Here is a 12,535-nt window from a genome sequence, read left to right as displayed (position 1 = left end):
TCTGCAATCAAAGCAGATGAGAATCATATGAACTGCCTTATCCATGCCAAGAGGCAAGAATCCAAGGATTAGTTACCATTCCTGTCCTTATGAATAGATGAAATCCAACAATTGATAGAGATGTTGACTTTACCCCAAAAAAAGATTAGAGATGTTTACAATTTCCTAATTATTTTCATTTCTTTTGAATAAAGGATTAATAATGCCATTTTATAATTAGTAGCAAAGCTGGCAGATTAATAATTTGGTATTTAGATAATTACAAAGAACTCAAAAAAGGGAACCGAAAAGGACACCTGTGTGAAGAACATTCTCCTATGACATAAATAAAACCAAACGGCACCTTGGTTGGTATTTTAATTTTTTAGTTACAATTATATTTAGGACCATGTATGTAAATATCCATTAAACATGGCTTTTAAGTCTTAAACTTAGATTTCTTAATTTTTAATTAAAGCATTAAAACAGATCTGTCAAATCCTCAGATGTTTATCTTACAAATCAATCATGTGGGACCTAACAGTCTTAAGAAAGCCAACCATTCAACTACAATTACACCAAAATAGCTGGACTCAGCTCATTCTCTTGGTCCCTCAAGCCTCTCAAACTGTTTCTTTCCTCAAGCTCATCTGAAATTATCCACTCTAGCTATCTGCATATATTTAGAGTCAAAAACAAAAAGTGATTAAAAGAGCAATCACAGATCATCTTTATTAAAGAAGAATCGTTTCAACTTTGTCTACCTGTTAATGTCACAATCTCAACTCAAGAAAACCAACCAAACAGAACACAGATGAGTTTCTTCCCTACCAAGGGTAACCTGCAACCACCACATGTGCCATCACTGAGCAGTCGTATAAAGAAATAATTGCTTTTACTATAACACCTCAACATGCGCCTTTAATCACTCTCTTCCCATGTCATTGAGGAAATCTTCAACTTCAAGAATCCAACCAGAACAACCAACAAAAGAGAGAATACAGCAGAACAGAAAGCCTGAAAGATACCTCACATAGTCACATTCACATCCATGGCAACCCATTTCAAATGTTGCTTTACCAATGAACAGCACTAGAATTTGGAAGCAAATAAACAAAATATGAAGAGTACCCCAAAATTAATATTGATTCATCCAGAAGTCAATTATAGAACTTGTAATACACTGGAATTTTGAACCAACAGCTCTGAAACCAGGTAAAAATGAATAATCTAAATCATACAAACTTGTGTTTTCATCTTTGGCAGTTCAAACCATTCTGCCATTAAAACTCCCTCCTTCCCATTGTCTTCTACACCCTCTGCCAATCAATCTGTACTTTACAGAAGAGAATCCAAAAACAAGAAACACGTATCTCTCAAGCCGTGCGATAAAAGATAAAAGATAGTATCTTGAGGAGTACTTGCCCGATAGCTATACAGTTGTTGAACAGAAGAAATGAAATTGAAAGATCGATGTTTTCATGGGGAACTCTTATCAGGATTTTCAGTGGGGCAGTATGTCCTTCCATTGTCTCTTCAAAATTTGACTCTCTCTCTGATCATCGACCATCTGTGGACTTGAATGAGGCACCAAAACTCGAAGGTTGAGGAGGAATGCTAGATTGGGTATTGTCACGACTCATTATGCTTCTGTCAAAGAAGGAATCACCAACAACTCTAGAGGTGCCTTCAGATTGCCATTGCTCTACAACTTCAGGTAGGCTCATATCAAGGTCAATGGCATAACTATCTCCATCGTGGTGAGAACTGGGTTTCCACTGTTCTACTAGAGGAGCCAAGATGTTCACTGCATGCCCCATATCCGGCCTCTGAGAAGGTTCACGAGCTGTACAATGACCTGCAAGCTCTGCCACCTTACAGATGTGCTCAAAGGTCTCATCATCAGGATCAAGTGAGGGATCAATAGCTTTTCCAATGTTATCCTTGTTGATCAGGACTCTACGGAACCATGTTACTAGATGTGTTCTATCATCTGGCATGGTTTCATCGAGTGCTTTTCTACCAGTAATCAGCTCCATTAAGATGACACCATATGCATAAACATCAACCTTTGTGGTCACCCTCCCAGTTGCTGTTAGAAGACACAAATTATAAGTTTTAGTACATGGTTATGCAAATCAAAAACACAGAATTAGCGAAGTCGTCATCCAACTTGAAGACAAAAGTAGAAGAGGAATGTGCAACAGTATTATATAGCATTCTACATAGACAAGACATAATTAAAGAGATTAGTAGCAGAACATTGCTTGAGATAAGACTAAATGAGTTCGAAGTTTTGTTACGCTGCTACTGCCTAACAACAAGGCAGAACCCATCACTTTTTAGCAACAGGCTTCAAGTCAACATCGTGGTGGTGCTTCTCAAATATGCAAGCACTCAGAAGGTACAAGGAAGCAAGACAGAAGTAAACTAAAGCAGGACATGAGAAATTTCTAAAACAATTTCACCTAGGAGAATAACAGATAAAACTGTGAAAACAAGTGAATGCAATACAAGCTATTCTCAAAACTTGTTCAGATGTTAGAATTGTGCAGATCGGGGATGAGCTTTGCAACACTTTAGACTGCTATTAGTAAAATGAAATCTCACAGGGCTTATAAGGATATAGTAGTTTCAAGGATTTGGCTTGAGTTGTGTTTCAGAATTTCTTCACAATTTCCAAAAAAGCATCAATGGAATAATTCAAACACATGAATTCAAGAGAACGCAGCGCATACATACCAGCATATTCAGGTGCAAGATACCCAAATGTTCCTGCCAACCGAGTCTCAACGGAATATTTCCCATCAGGGGCATTCTTCACTAAACCAAAATCAGAAACCTTAGCTCTCATGTCATCCCCAAGAAGTACATTCGAGGGCTTTAAATCTCTATGGATGAAGCTCTGCTGTGCCAGGCCATGAAGATATTCTACTCCCCTCGCTACATCCAGGGCAACAATCACCCTCTGCTTCCATGTGAGAGGAGAATAACCTTTTTCACTCCATTCAAATAAATGCTCCCCCAGAGTTCCCTGTGGCATATACTCATACACCAAAAGCCTCTCACTGCCATTGACGCAGAACCCCAGAAGTGCGACCAGATGCCTGTGTCTAACCTTAGTAAGAACTGCAATCTCCGCCTGAAATTCACTCATCCCCTTTGTACCCATTGCATTAGATTCCATCCTCTTCACTGCGATTTGCGTCCCATCATGGAGTACTCCTTTGTAGACAACTCCAAATCCTCCTCTACCCAATATGTTGTGTACACTGAAGTTGTTTGTCACCTCTTTTAGAACTTGGATTGAAATAGCAACATTTCCACCATCATAAACCTGGACATCGCTAGTATCACTGCTTTGACTTTGTAATTCACTTCCCAACCCACCATTTCCATTTGAAACACCCGCTGCTCCATTCCTCCCCGTTTCCTTGTCATTCTGAGGAAGTGCGACCAACCCAGATTTCTGTTTGCGTTTCTTAGCATAAAGTATGCCAAAAGCTGCCAGAGCCATAAAAATCACAACTGCAACCACTACACCAGCAATCATACCAGTATTGCTCTTTGATCCTCCGGAAGATGGGTCGTTACTTTCCGGAGAAGATCCGGAAACTGGAGTGGATCCTTGGCTTCCATTACCTCCAGAAGTTGAATTGCTACCGAGATACTTATTACCTGTCGATTTCAGTGTCACGCTAGCAGGGAAAACTGGAATTGGTCCAGAAAGGTTATTATTAGAGACATCAACAGTTTGGAGCTGAGTCAAGCTCGTCAGAGCAGCTGGAATCGGGCCGCTGAGATTGTTGTCATTCAACCGCAAAATTTTCAATGAAGTAAGGTTAGCAAAAGCAGGTGAGATCGTTCCGGTGAAGCCCTGTTTCCCGAAGTTAACTATTGTTACATTCTTCTGCTGCGCATCACACGAAATAAAAGTCCAGCTTTGGCACGGATCATTCCCTTGCCAGGAAGTTGCCAAGGTCATTGGGTAACCAAGGGCTCCAGCAATGGCAAGCAATGTCGTCACCTGAGCTGCACAAGGACCCGCCGTTGATTTACAGAAATTGTTAGTTGTCCCAAGGGACACCTTCACGCCATCAGCAAAACTCGGGAAAGGACCTTGTAATTTATTGTTGTCGAGAGAAATATTAACCAACTGAGGCAGCGACATTACCGAAGAAGGTATTACCCCAGTGAATTGATTGCCACGAAGCTGAAGATCAAACAGAGAGGTACAGTTCGAAAGATCTGGAATCGACCCTGTAAATGCATTCTGATGGAGCCATACCTGACTGAGTTGACTCATTTTTCCTATAACATCAATCGTTCCAGACAAACCCAGAAGCTGATTGTTTAGCCAAAGGTTTTTAATTCCACTCCCTGCAAAGGAGTTGGGCAGAGAACCTGTGAGATTGTTGTAGGAAAGCCGTAACGATTGCAAATTCGAAAACGACCCAAAAATATCCGCGATGGTACCCACAGCACTAGCGTTGCTCGCGTAGAAATTGACCAGACTCAACGAATCTGCGAGACTTGCAGGGATTGTCCATGGTTTCAGGTTGCCATTTTGGTTCAGACTAATATTCTGCAAACTAGTCAGACCGTTGAAGAAAGTAGAAGGAATAGATGTGAAGTAATTGCCGTCTAAGTAAACCTCCTGGAGATTTGAGAGATTTGCAAGGGTGGGTAATGGACCTTCAAGGTTATTGTTTTGAACAGAGAGGACTCGAAGCTCGGTGAGTTGATTGAGATCTGAAGGAAGGGAACCAGCTAGATTCTTTGAAGCAAGGTTAATAGCTGTGACCCTCTTCGAGCTGTCGCAGATAATGCCTGTCCATGAACATGGATCGTTACCTGACCAGCCTGAAGGAGCTGAGGAGAGAGATTTGGCGAACTCCTTCATAATAGCAGCGTCGTCTGCGGTGGCCGGAGAGAAGAGACAGAGGAAGATGACAGAAAAGGAAAAGATGATCAGAACCCAAGGAAAACCGAGGGTTTTGCGTTCTCCCATTGCGGTGGTTACCGCGAGAGTGAGAGAGAGAGTGAGAGAAACTCACGATAAACACAGACAAGCGCAGGTACAAGAAGAGAAGAGAAGAGAGAGAAAGAGAGTTTGTAGCCTGGTTTCGAGGGGTTGCGATCTGAAGTTGGCTAAGACGGAGGAGAAGCCGAAGGGTTGCTTTTAAGCATAGTTGGTTATTTCGGCGGAACGCGTGTTTGTCAAATTACTAAAGTAGCCTCTCACCTCAGCATTGTATCTGTCAAATTCTTTTTACCAAAAAAAAAAAAAGCACATGTCTGTCAAATTACTCTATGCCAGCTGTCATCCAAGATTCGAAAAAAAATAAATACAATAAATTGATGGATTGTCTTTCAGATGGTAACCGTGGATTCTCGTTAAGTAACCACGTATATGCTCATTGGACATATATGGTGGGCCCCGCACACCAGTACTTATCCAACGGCTGATCTGGTTGGATCCGCATCAAGATTCGCGCTCTCATGCAGCCCGACACGTATTCAACTAACCAACTTGGCCATTGGATGATCAGTGACCACTTCCACGAAGCCACCTTACAGGATCCAGTAGATGCTCTGGATCTTGCATTTACCCTTTTACCCTATTTAGGAAAAATATAATGGTAATTTTGGAATCTGGATATTACTGACATATCATTGAAAATAGAAAGGTATAATTGATATTTCCTATTTTCTGTATTTATCCTGTTTTAGTATGACCGATCTGTTTTCTGGTTTTTTCATCAGTAGTGATGAGTAATGACAGTCCATAATAAAATTAAAGAGAAGAAATTCTTTTATATAAGAATGGTAAAGTATCATCTATAAATGGAAACTATGATATTATCGAATTTTAAAAAAAAATCACAAAACAAATAATTATTATTATCGTCTTGTAATATAGTTTAATTATTAATTTATTTTCTGTACTATTTAAAATTACCAATCTAATCTTAGATCTTAGATTTTACATGTAACTACAGTGTGCCATATACAATCATTGGATAAGAGTCTATTTTCTAATTTGAAGCTAAACTTTAGTGAAACAAACCCAATTGATTTTAAACCGGATTGACCCAAACCCAACTGAATTAAACCAAATTGACTCAAACCCTAAACAAACCCAAATTGCTGCAGTATGCTTCTTTTCTTTCCCAGCTGAAGGATTGAGGATCGACAATGATTCACATCCTCTGTTGAACTAATTTGTTCCCTTTTCTTTCATTTTCTTCAAGAGAGATCTTCTCACCCCTGAATCTCTCCAACCACTTTTGATGTTTCATGCTATCCTCAAAAGAATTGGGTTCGCTAAAAGACACCATCTTTGAGACAAAAAGAATTCCACATGTTATCCATCTGAAACTTGTTAGAGATGGAAAATAGTGGATCCACTATCTGATCTCTCCTCAATTCATGCAAGCCCAATGCATACAAAAATTGATACTTAGAAATTTAAAATCCATATTGCACAAATTGGAGTGTCTAGATATGTTAAAGGAAGTACTTTTGGTACGATTCAACTCTGACGAAATATTGTGATTACTGCTACAACATTTCAAGTGTTCATGAAGATTCTTCTACAAATTCTCAACAAACAATAATTTTGTAAGGAACATAGTCAACTTTGTAATTAAGTTACAATAGAGAGGGTCAACAATAATTTTGTTTAGACTGTATCTAAACACGTTGAATTCAGTGTCTAAACTCTACTATTCTACCACTAGAGCAATTCTCTTGCCTAGGAAAAAATTTCAATCAAATCCAAGATTTCGACGCAAAAAAAGGCCGACAATTTCGATCGAAACATATGATTTTTTTTTTGGTGAAATTTCGACTCTAAGTTTCAAGCCTTATATGACGTCATTTCATATGATTTATTACCTCTAACCTGTTTAAAGTATAATCAGTATAATGGAACTAGTATTTAACCAAAAAACAAAAAACCAATAGAAATTTATCATTCAAGTAAACTAACAAATGATTGGTTTTGACAAGTATAAACTGTATTGCATACAAAACATAGAATTATCAACATACATGAATTGTTTAATAGAATGATTAAATATATAACAAGTCAACAAAATAAAATGACTAACTAGATCAAGTGATGAAATCTCACATATATTAACTTGAAGTCCATATATCATATATACATAGAATAAAAATACATAATTTAGAATGTATACATACTTTTTATCGAGTGAGACCTATGCAAGCATTAGCCCTGTGCACTACCAGCACAAGCACTGGCCCCGTCAGCAGAGCCCCACCGGAGGCCTAGTATAGTCCACAGAAGCCGGTAGCACTTATGTCCAGGCCAAAGAGCATACAACTGTCTAATGCAAGAAAATGAAGAGCAGAGAAGATTCAAACTTAGTACATGAGGTTTACCAAACCACTTGGGAGTGAGATTAAGACCACTAAGAGGGAAGTAATGGATCAGTGCATGTAACTCTTATGTGTACTTCAAAACTAACTATACTTTTAAGTAAGGAAACAAAATGAGAGAATGAAGCCCATCCTTCCTGATTTCAAGATCATGTCAATGGCTGATCAAACCTCTCATTGGAATCTCATGTCAATGTCTGATCATTCTCATCCTTCCTGATTTCAAGATCAGCTTTTTCTCTTCTTTTTTCTTTGTTTTTATAAATTAAGAAAACTTGGCCAAGCCACTAGGCACCATAATACAAGCTATCAAAGTTTTCTCATCGAATACTCATAATATGTGACAAGCATCAACCATTCTTGCTAATGTGGCCCTCTGAACACGCAACGCTATATGGGGCCACTTTTATTTGGGTATTATTATTGCCAAATAGTTTTTGATACTTTCGAACCAATATAAGTCACATGAATTAGGGTCAACCAAGTTTGGCTTAATAAGTTGTCACGCATCGGCACTCTTCGGAAGACAATCTTCGAAGTAGCTACTTGGCACTCCCCTGAGAATGGTTACTAGCCCAGCCACTTGGCGGCAGTTTCATTCTGGAGATGCCACTCGACGGACGCCTCAACTTTCACTAGTCGGTAAGATCACAATCGGATACGAAGCTCTCCTTATACACTTGTATGCATTAAATTCAGCATTTAATGTACCATATCTATGCATTTAATGATATGCGATTATCAAGAGATAAACCAACAGGCTAAAATCCCTTTGTAAATTGCTTTTCGCCGGTTTATCGAGAGTTCATAAAGAGACATGTCACATCTAGAGTAAGTTTTTGACAAGGATGTCTATAGATCTCTAAAGAGTGCCTCAAACTAATTGTTTCACGCACAAGCTTAACATTCGCTTTAGTTTTCCTCTTGGGAATTCATCTTCTCTATGAATCATGATATTCTTCTGGTACAAGAACGGTCACATATACCTTCTTCTGTGGGCAAAGCTAAGCAAAACTAAGTCAAGTTCAAACTGAAATAACTCCCACATCTACTCAAGAGAACTTCATCTTTTTGGGCATTTATTCATCTCTGAGAGAAATTTTGTTATCTAAAGTCTAATTTAATCGGCTTCCTGTCCGCAGAGATAGCCTGCTCTCACATGTTCTTTTGTTCGCAGATACTTGGTTCAAAAAGCTTCTTGCCTGGACCGGAGCAGGCGGATTTTGGAGCAACAGGTACGACTGATGAAAAACGGTGGGTGCGGGTTGGGAGGGAGAATGGGGTGAGTGGTTTGGTGTGGTTGGTGTTTGTCTAGGTTGTTTTATGAAAATTGAAAAATGCAAGTGGTGTAATTTTGTTCTATTGAATGTGCTCTCATACTCCTACATTGAAGTGTGGGGTCCACACTACATCAAGTCTGTCCATATCAAATAGTGAACCCCATACTCACATCATCGGGACACAGTCAGTTGAGGATAGAGGATCTGAACGTATTCTATTAGTTTGCAAGGATGAATAAAGAAGTTTACCAAAAGCATAAAATAAATAAATAAATAAATAAAGTGATTTGATTATGTTTCTAGTCTTCTGATGCCCCCTAGAATCAAGACTTCTTCATTGATATTTGAAATTAGGGACCTACTTAAAAAAGGAAAACAAATTAGGGGCTTTACTTTGGTTTTGGCTTTGGTTTGGGCTAGTTGACTAGGTTTCACTACATCATATAAGACGAAATTTAGTGTCCAATATCTTATGCCTTCAGTAATTTACATGACCAATCTCACTTCTATTGGGATTTCCATGGGCTGATTCCTACAGTCAATCTGAAAATATTTCGTACCATTTCCATAAGAATACGGAATATATGTACAGAATAGTAGTTAAGAATTTTCTACCTTATCATAACGTAAGAGTCGGCCTATTGACAATGACAAATGCTTCTTAATGAAAAGTTTAAAGATTCGATCTCCCTAGTGGTATATTTAAGTTATATATAAAAACTACTTTGACGATGTAATCAACATGTGTGTAAGCTATCTGAGGACGTAGATTTTCTTATAGTGCAACCCGTTAAGGTCTATTTCAACCATGTTTATGAAGCCCATTTTTTTTCGTTTTTTGTTTGCTTAAAAATGGCACTTACATTAAATTCTCTAGACTAGCTGATTTTGAGTTACAATAAGAATTATCTACAATAAAAGGGGTCGGATGTACAACCAATCCAATCAAGACTATTTCATCATAACACATATATAAGTTTAAAGGGTTTTTTTTTGTCTCTACATATTAGCATTTGGATGAGATGACACAACCACAATCATAGGAATTAAATACTATCAAACTACTAACGTAGGGATCAATGGGGTTTTTAAGGTAGACCTCACTCCTCTTCATTATGACCTTCCCTTGGGTGTTTATGTACACCTGCGGTCCACCATGTACAAAAAGAAGAAAGAAGCTTTCAACCACCATGATAAATGCACTACATCAGACGATTCAGACCTGTGGCGTGATAACTCTTAGGCCGGAATGACCTCTTGAACCTCATCCATTATTGATTGGAGGTTCTTAACCGACGAGCCACCTTCCATCACAGCTTCTCTAGCCAGCTCTTTCCATCTCTTAGCATTTCTTCTCATCTCTTCACCACTTTCTCCTTCCATTACTATTTCCACACACCTCTTAAGTTCATCTCCTTCGACCAACCCTTTCTCATTCAAATGCAACCTCAAACCTGTCTTCCAGACATCTTTTATCAGCTTTGCATTCGTAGCTTGATCCGACCACTGTGGAAACGTTACCATCGGAACTCCGGCAACCAAACATTCTAACGTTGAATTCCAACCACAGTGCGTCACGAAACACCCAACTGAAGGGTGGCAAAGAACTTCCACCTGTGAACACCAAGGTATGATCAGTCCATGTTTCTTTATTTCTTCCATGTTTTCCACTAACTCTTCTTCTTCTTCTTCTTTTCCGTTCGCCGGAGCTGGTCGGATTACCCACAAGAATGGCCGGCGGCAATCTAATAACCCATTTGCAATCTCTCTCACCTGATCCTTCGATAACACCGTCGTAGTTCCAAAAGAAACGTAAACAACTGATGCTTCCGGCTTTGAACTCAACCAATCTATACAATCCCTCGAGCTATCAACCACCATATCTCCTCCAAAAGAAGTATCTGAAGAATCTTTTCCGTCGGAGAAAGCCGACGGAATAAATGGCCCAACCGCAACTACGTTAAATTTATCGATTGCTCTTAAGGCTTCAGCTTCTAGGGCTTCAAACGAGTTAACCAAAACCCTAGCTTTACTTTCTTTCGCCAGATTCTGCATGAGTTCTTCGACGAAAGGCATAACTTGAGGGTGAGAGAGATTCTCATCGGACGGAAAGAAGAAGGAAGGTAGATCTTGAGCGGTGAGCAGTGGTAGTCCTGGTAATTTTATGGAAAAAGAGGGGTCATTGTTTTTCTGATGGATGAGATCTCCATAGCCATGGAAGTAGTAGTAGTAAAGGTCAAAAAGGGCGGCGGGTTGAATCCAAAGGACGGCGGATGGCACGTGGAGGTCACGAGCCAACTCAGCAACCCATGAAAGGAGGAAGTTGTAGAAAATGCAGGTCACCGGCCGGCCATCTTTAGCAGCGGTGACGGTGAGGTCAGTGAGAGCTTGGGAGCTGCAGCTTTTAAGTTGAGACATGTAGTTAAGGAAGTCATCACTGGGTAAGAAGACATCGTCGTAGCCATCTGAGAAGGAAGCATAGGTTAGGCCAAGGGAGGCGGCGGTTTTGGTCATGCGACGGTGAGCAGAGAGACTGGTGACGAAGGTGACATGAGCACCAGTGCGTATGAGGCGTTTGGCGAATTGTAGAGCTGGGTTTATGTGGCTTTGAGCAGGAAATGAAATCACCAGGAAATGAAGTGAGTGGCCAGTGGCCATGGTAGGAGTGAAGAAGAAAAACTGAGACACTGGAACTCTATAGGCTTTAGTGAAGAGAAGAACATGTGTATCTATAGAAACCCAGTTAGGAGAAATCAATCATATTTCAAATTCAATTGGTTAGGTTTGACGTTTGCAGTGACGTATCCACCATGTTGTTTGTGGACACTAGCAAATCCGACAGGTGGGTGTGGAGTATTTATGGAAAGACAATGCGTTCAGCTACTTTTATATTCATTAAGTGAATGAACTGGCCGAGTTGAGTTGGCCAACCCTATTTGGGTGCTACACAATAAAATGCAACACGGTCTAAATCAAATTTTTTTGCCGAAATACTTCTAAAATTTACTCACGTGAAACAAGGCAAAACGAATGATTGAAATTCAAGTTTCGATCTCAATTGTAGGTTGCACGACCATAGCATTGAAGCAATTTCACGAGTTCGGCAACACAATTTTGTAAAGATGACATGCATGGAATCTATTTTTTCTGGTAGGGGTTCAAGTGTACATTAAACCCTGTGCTTTACTTAATTTTAGGTTTAAATTCTCCATAATTTACAATCAAACATCCTTGCAGGCTGAAAATAAATTTACAAAAGAGCCAAAAATAAAGATAAACAATAGTGACTTGTTCGAGTTGTTGGGATTCTCTACCTTCTACCCCTTGAGGATAGAAACACATCCTCTCTTTGATATATACATAGGAGGGAGGCCAGATTATCTAACCCACATAGATCTTAGTACTATTAATGATTGTTTTGGCTGTTTGGTTACATGAATCTGGAGATTTCAAATCTATGGAGTCATAACTATAAAATTAAATGTTTGATTGTTGAATGAAATTTGTGGATTCATCCTAAAAAACTATTTGATCGACGTAATTTTTGTGAATGAGTAAATGTATAGCTTTTTTAAAATCTCTAGATTTCACCCCTTACCTATAAATCTACAGATTCACGTTTTTAGTGTAAAAAGGTGAATCTCTAAATTTCATGAATCTAGAAATTTTTACAACCAAACAGGTATAATTCTCAAATTCATGAATCCAGAGATTTCAAATCTTACTTCAAGATTTGACATGTGTTAAAAATTTGAACATGTGGTATGAAAAATTCAAAAATTAATTTTTATGTCAGTAGAAAACTTGAATCCCTAAACATAAATAAAGTAGATTAGAGATGGACTCTCTTCTTAAATATAAGGTGGAGT

General features: G+C 39.0%; 1 protein-coding gene and 1 pseudogene across 2 annotated transcripts; both read right to left on the bottom strand.

Annotated features, from left to right (window-relative positions):
* Window positions 1–460: 460 nt before the first annotated feature.
* LOC149010308 (Leucine-rich repeat protein kinase family protein) lies at window positions 461–5,120 on the bottom strand. 2 transcript variants are annotated; one of them, XR_016174643.1, is made up of 3 exons: window positions 2,722–5,120; window positions 744–2,071; window positions 463–652 (listed from the first exon to the last, which is right to left on the bottom strand). XR_016174643.1 is itself a non-coding variant. In XM_089163468.1 (2 exons), the coding sequence occupies exons 1-2, from the start codon at window positions 4,988–4,990 to the stop codon at window positions 1,539–1,541; spliced, it is 2,802 nt and encodes a 933-aa protein (XP_089019594.1). In that variant the 5' UTR covers window positions 4,991–5,120; the 3' UTR covers window positions 461–1,538. The 2 variants fall into 2 exon arrangements, 1 of the variants encoding a protein (XP_089019594.1); XM_089163468.1 differs by having other exon boundaries at window positions 461–2,071.
* Window positions 5,121–9,639: 4,519 nt separating this feature from the next.
* On the bottom strand, window positions 9,640–11,409 carry LOC149010307 (phloretin 4'-O-glucosyltransferase pseudogene; annotated as a pseudogene).
* Between the last annotated feature and the right edge of the window lie 1,126 nt (window positions 11,410–12,535).

This window comes from Hakea prostrata, chromosome 7 (genome assembly GCF_041222555.1).
Source record: "Hakea prostrata isolate BN-2017 chromosome 7, UWA_Hpros_2, whole genome shotgun sequence".
In the NCBI taxonomy this organism is placed as follows: Eukaryota; Viridiplantae; Streptophyta; class Magnoliopsida; order Proteales; family Proteaceae; genus Hakea; species Hakea prostrata.
The sequence above is the reverse complement of the archived record's forward strand: the minus strand, read 5'-3'. Positions and strand labels throughout refer to the sequence as shown.

Excerpts from the sequence above, each read along its gene's own strand:
- LOC149010308 (XM_089163468.1), bottom strand. The coding sequence starts at position 4,990 with ATGGGAGAACGCAAAACCCTCGGTTTTCCTTGGGTTCTGATCATCTTT. Across the intron at positions 2,072-2,721 it reads TCTTGCACCTGAATATGCTG|CAACTGGGAGGGTGACCACA; the intron begins GTATGTATGCGC and ends GTCTTCTAACAG.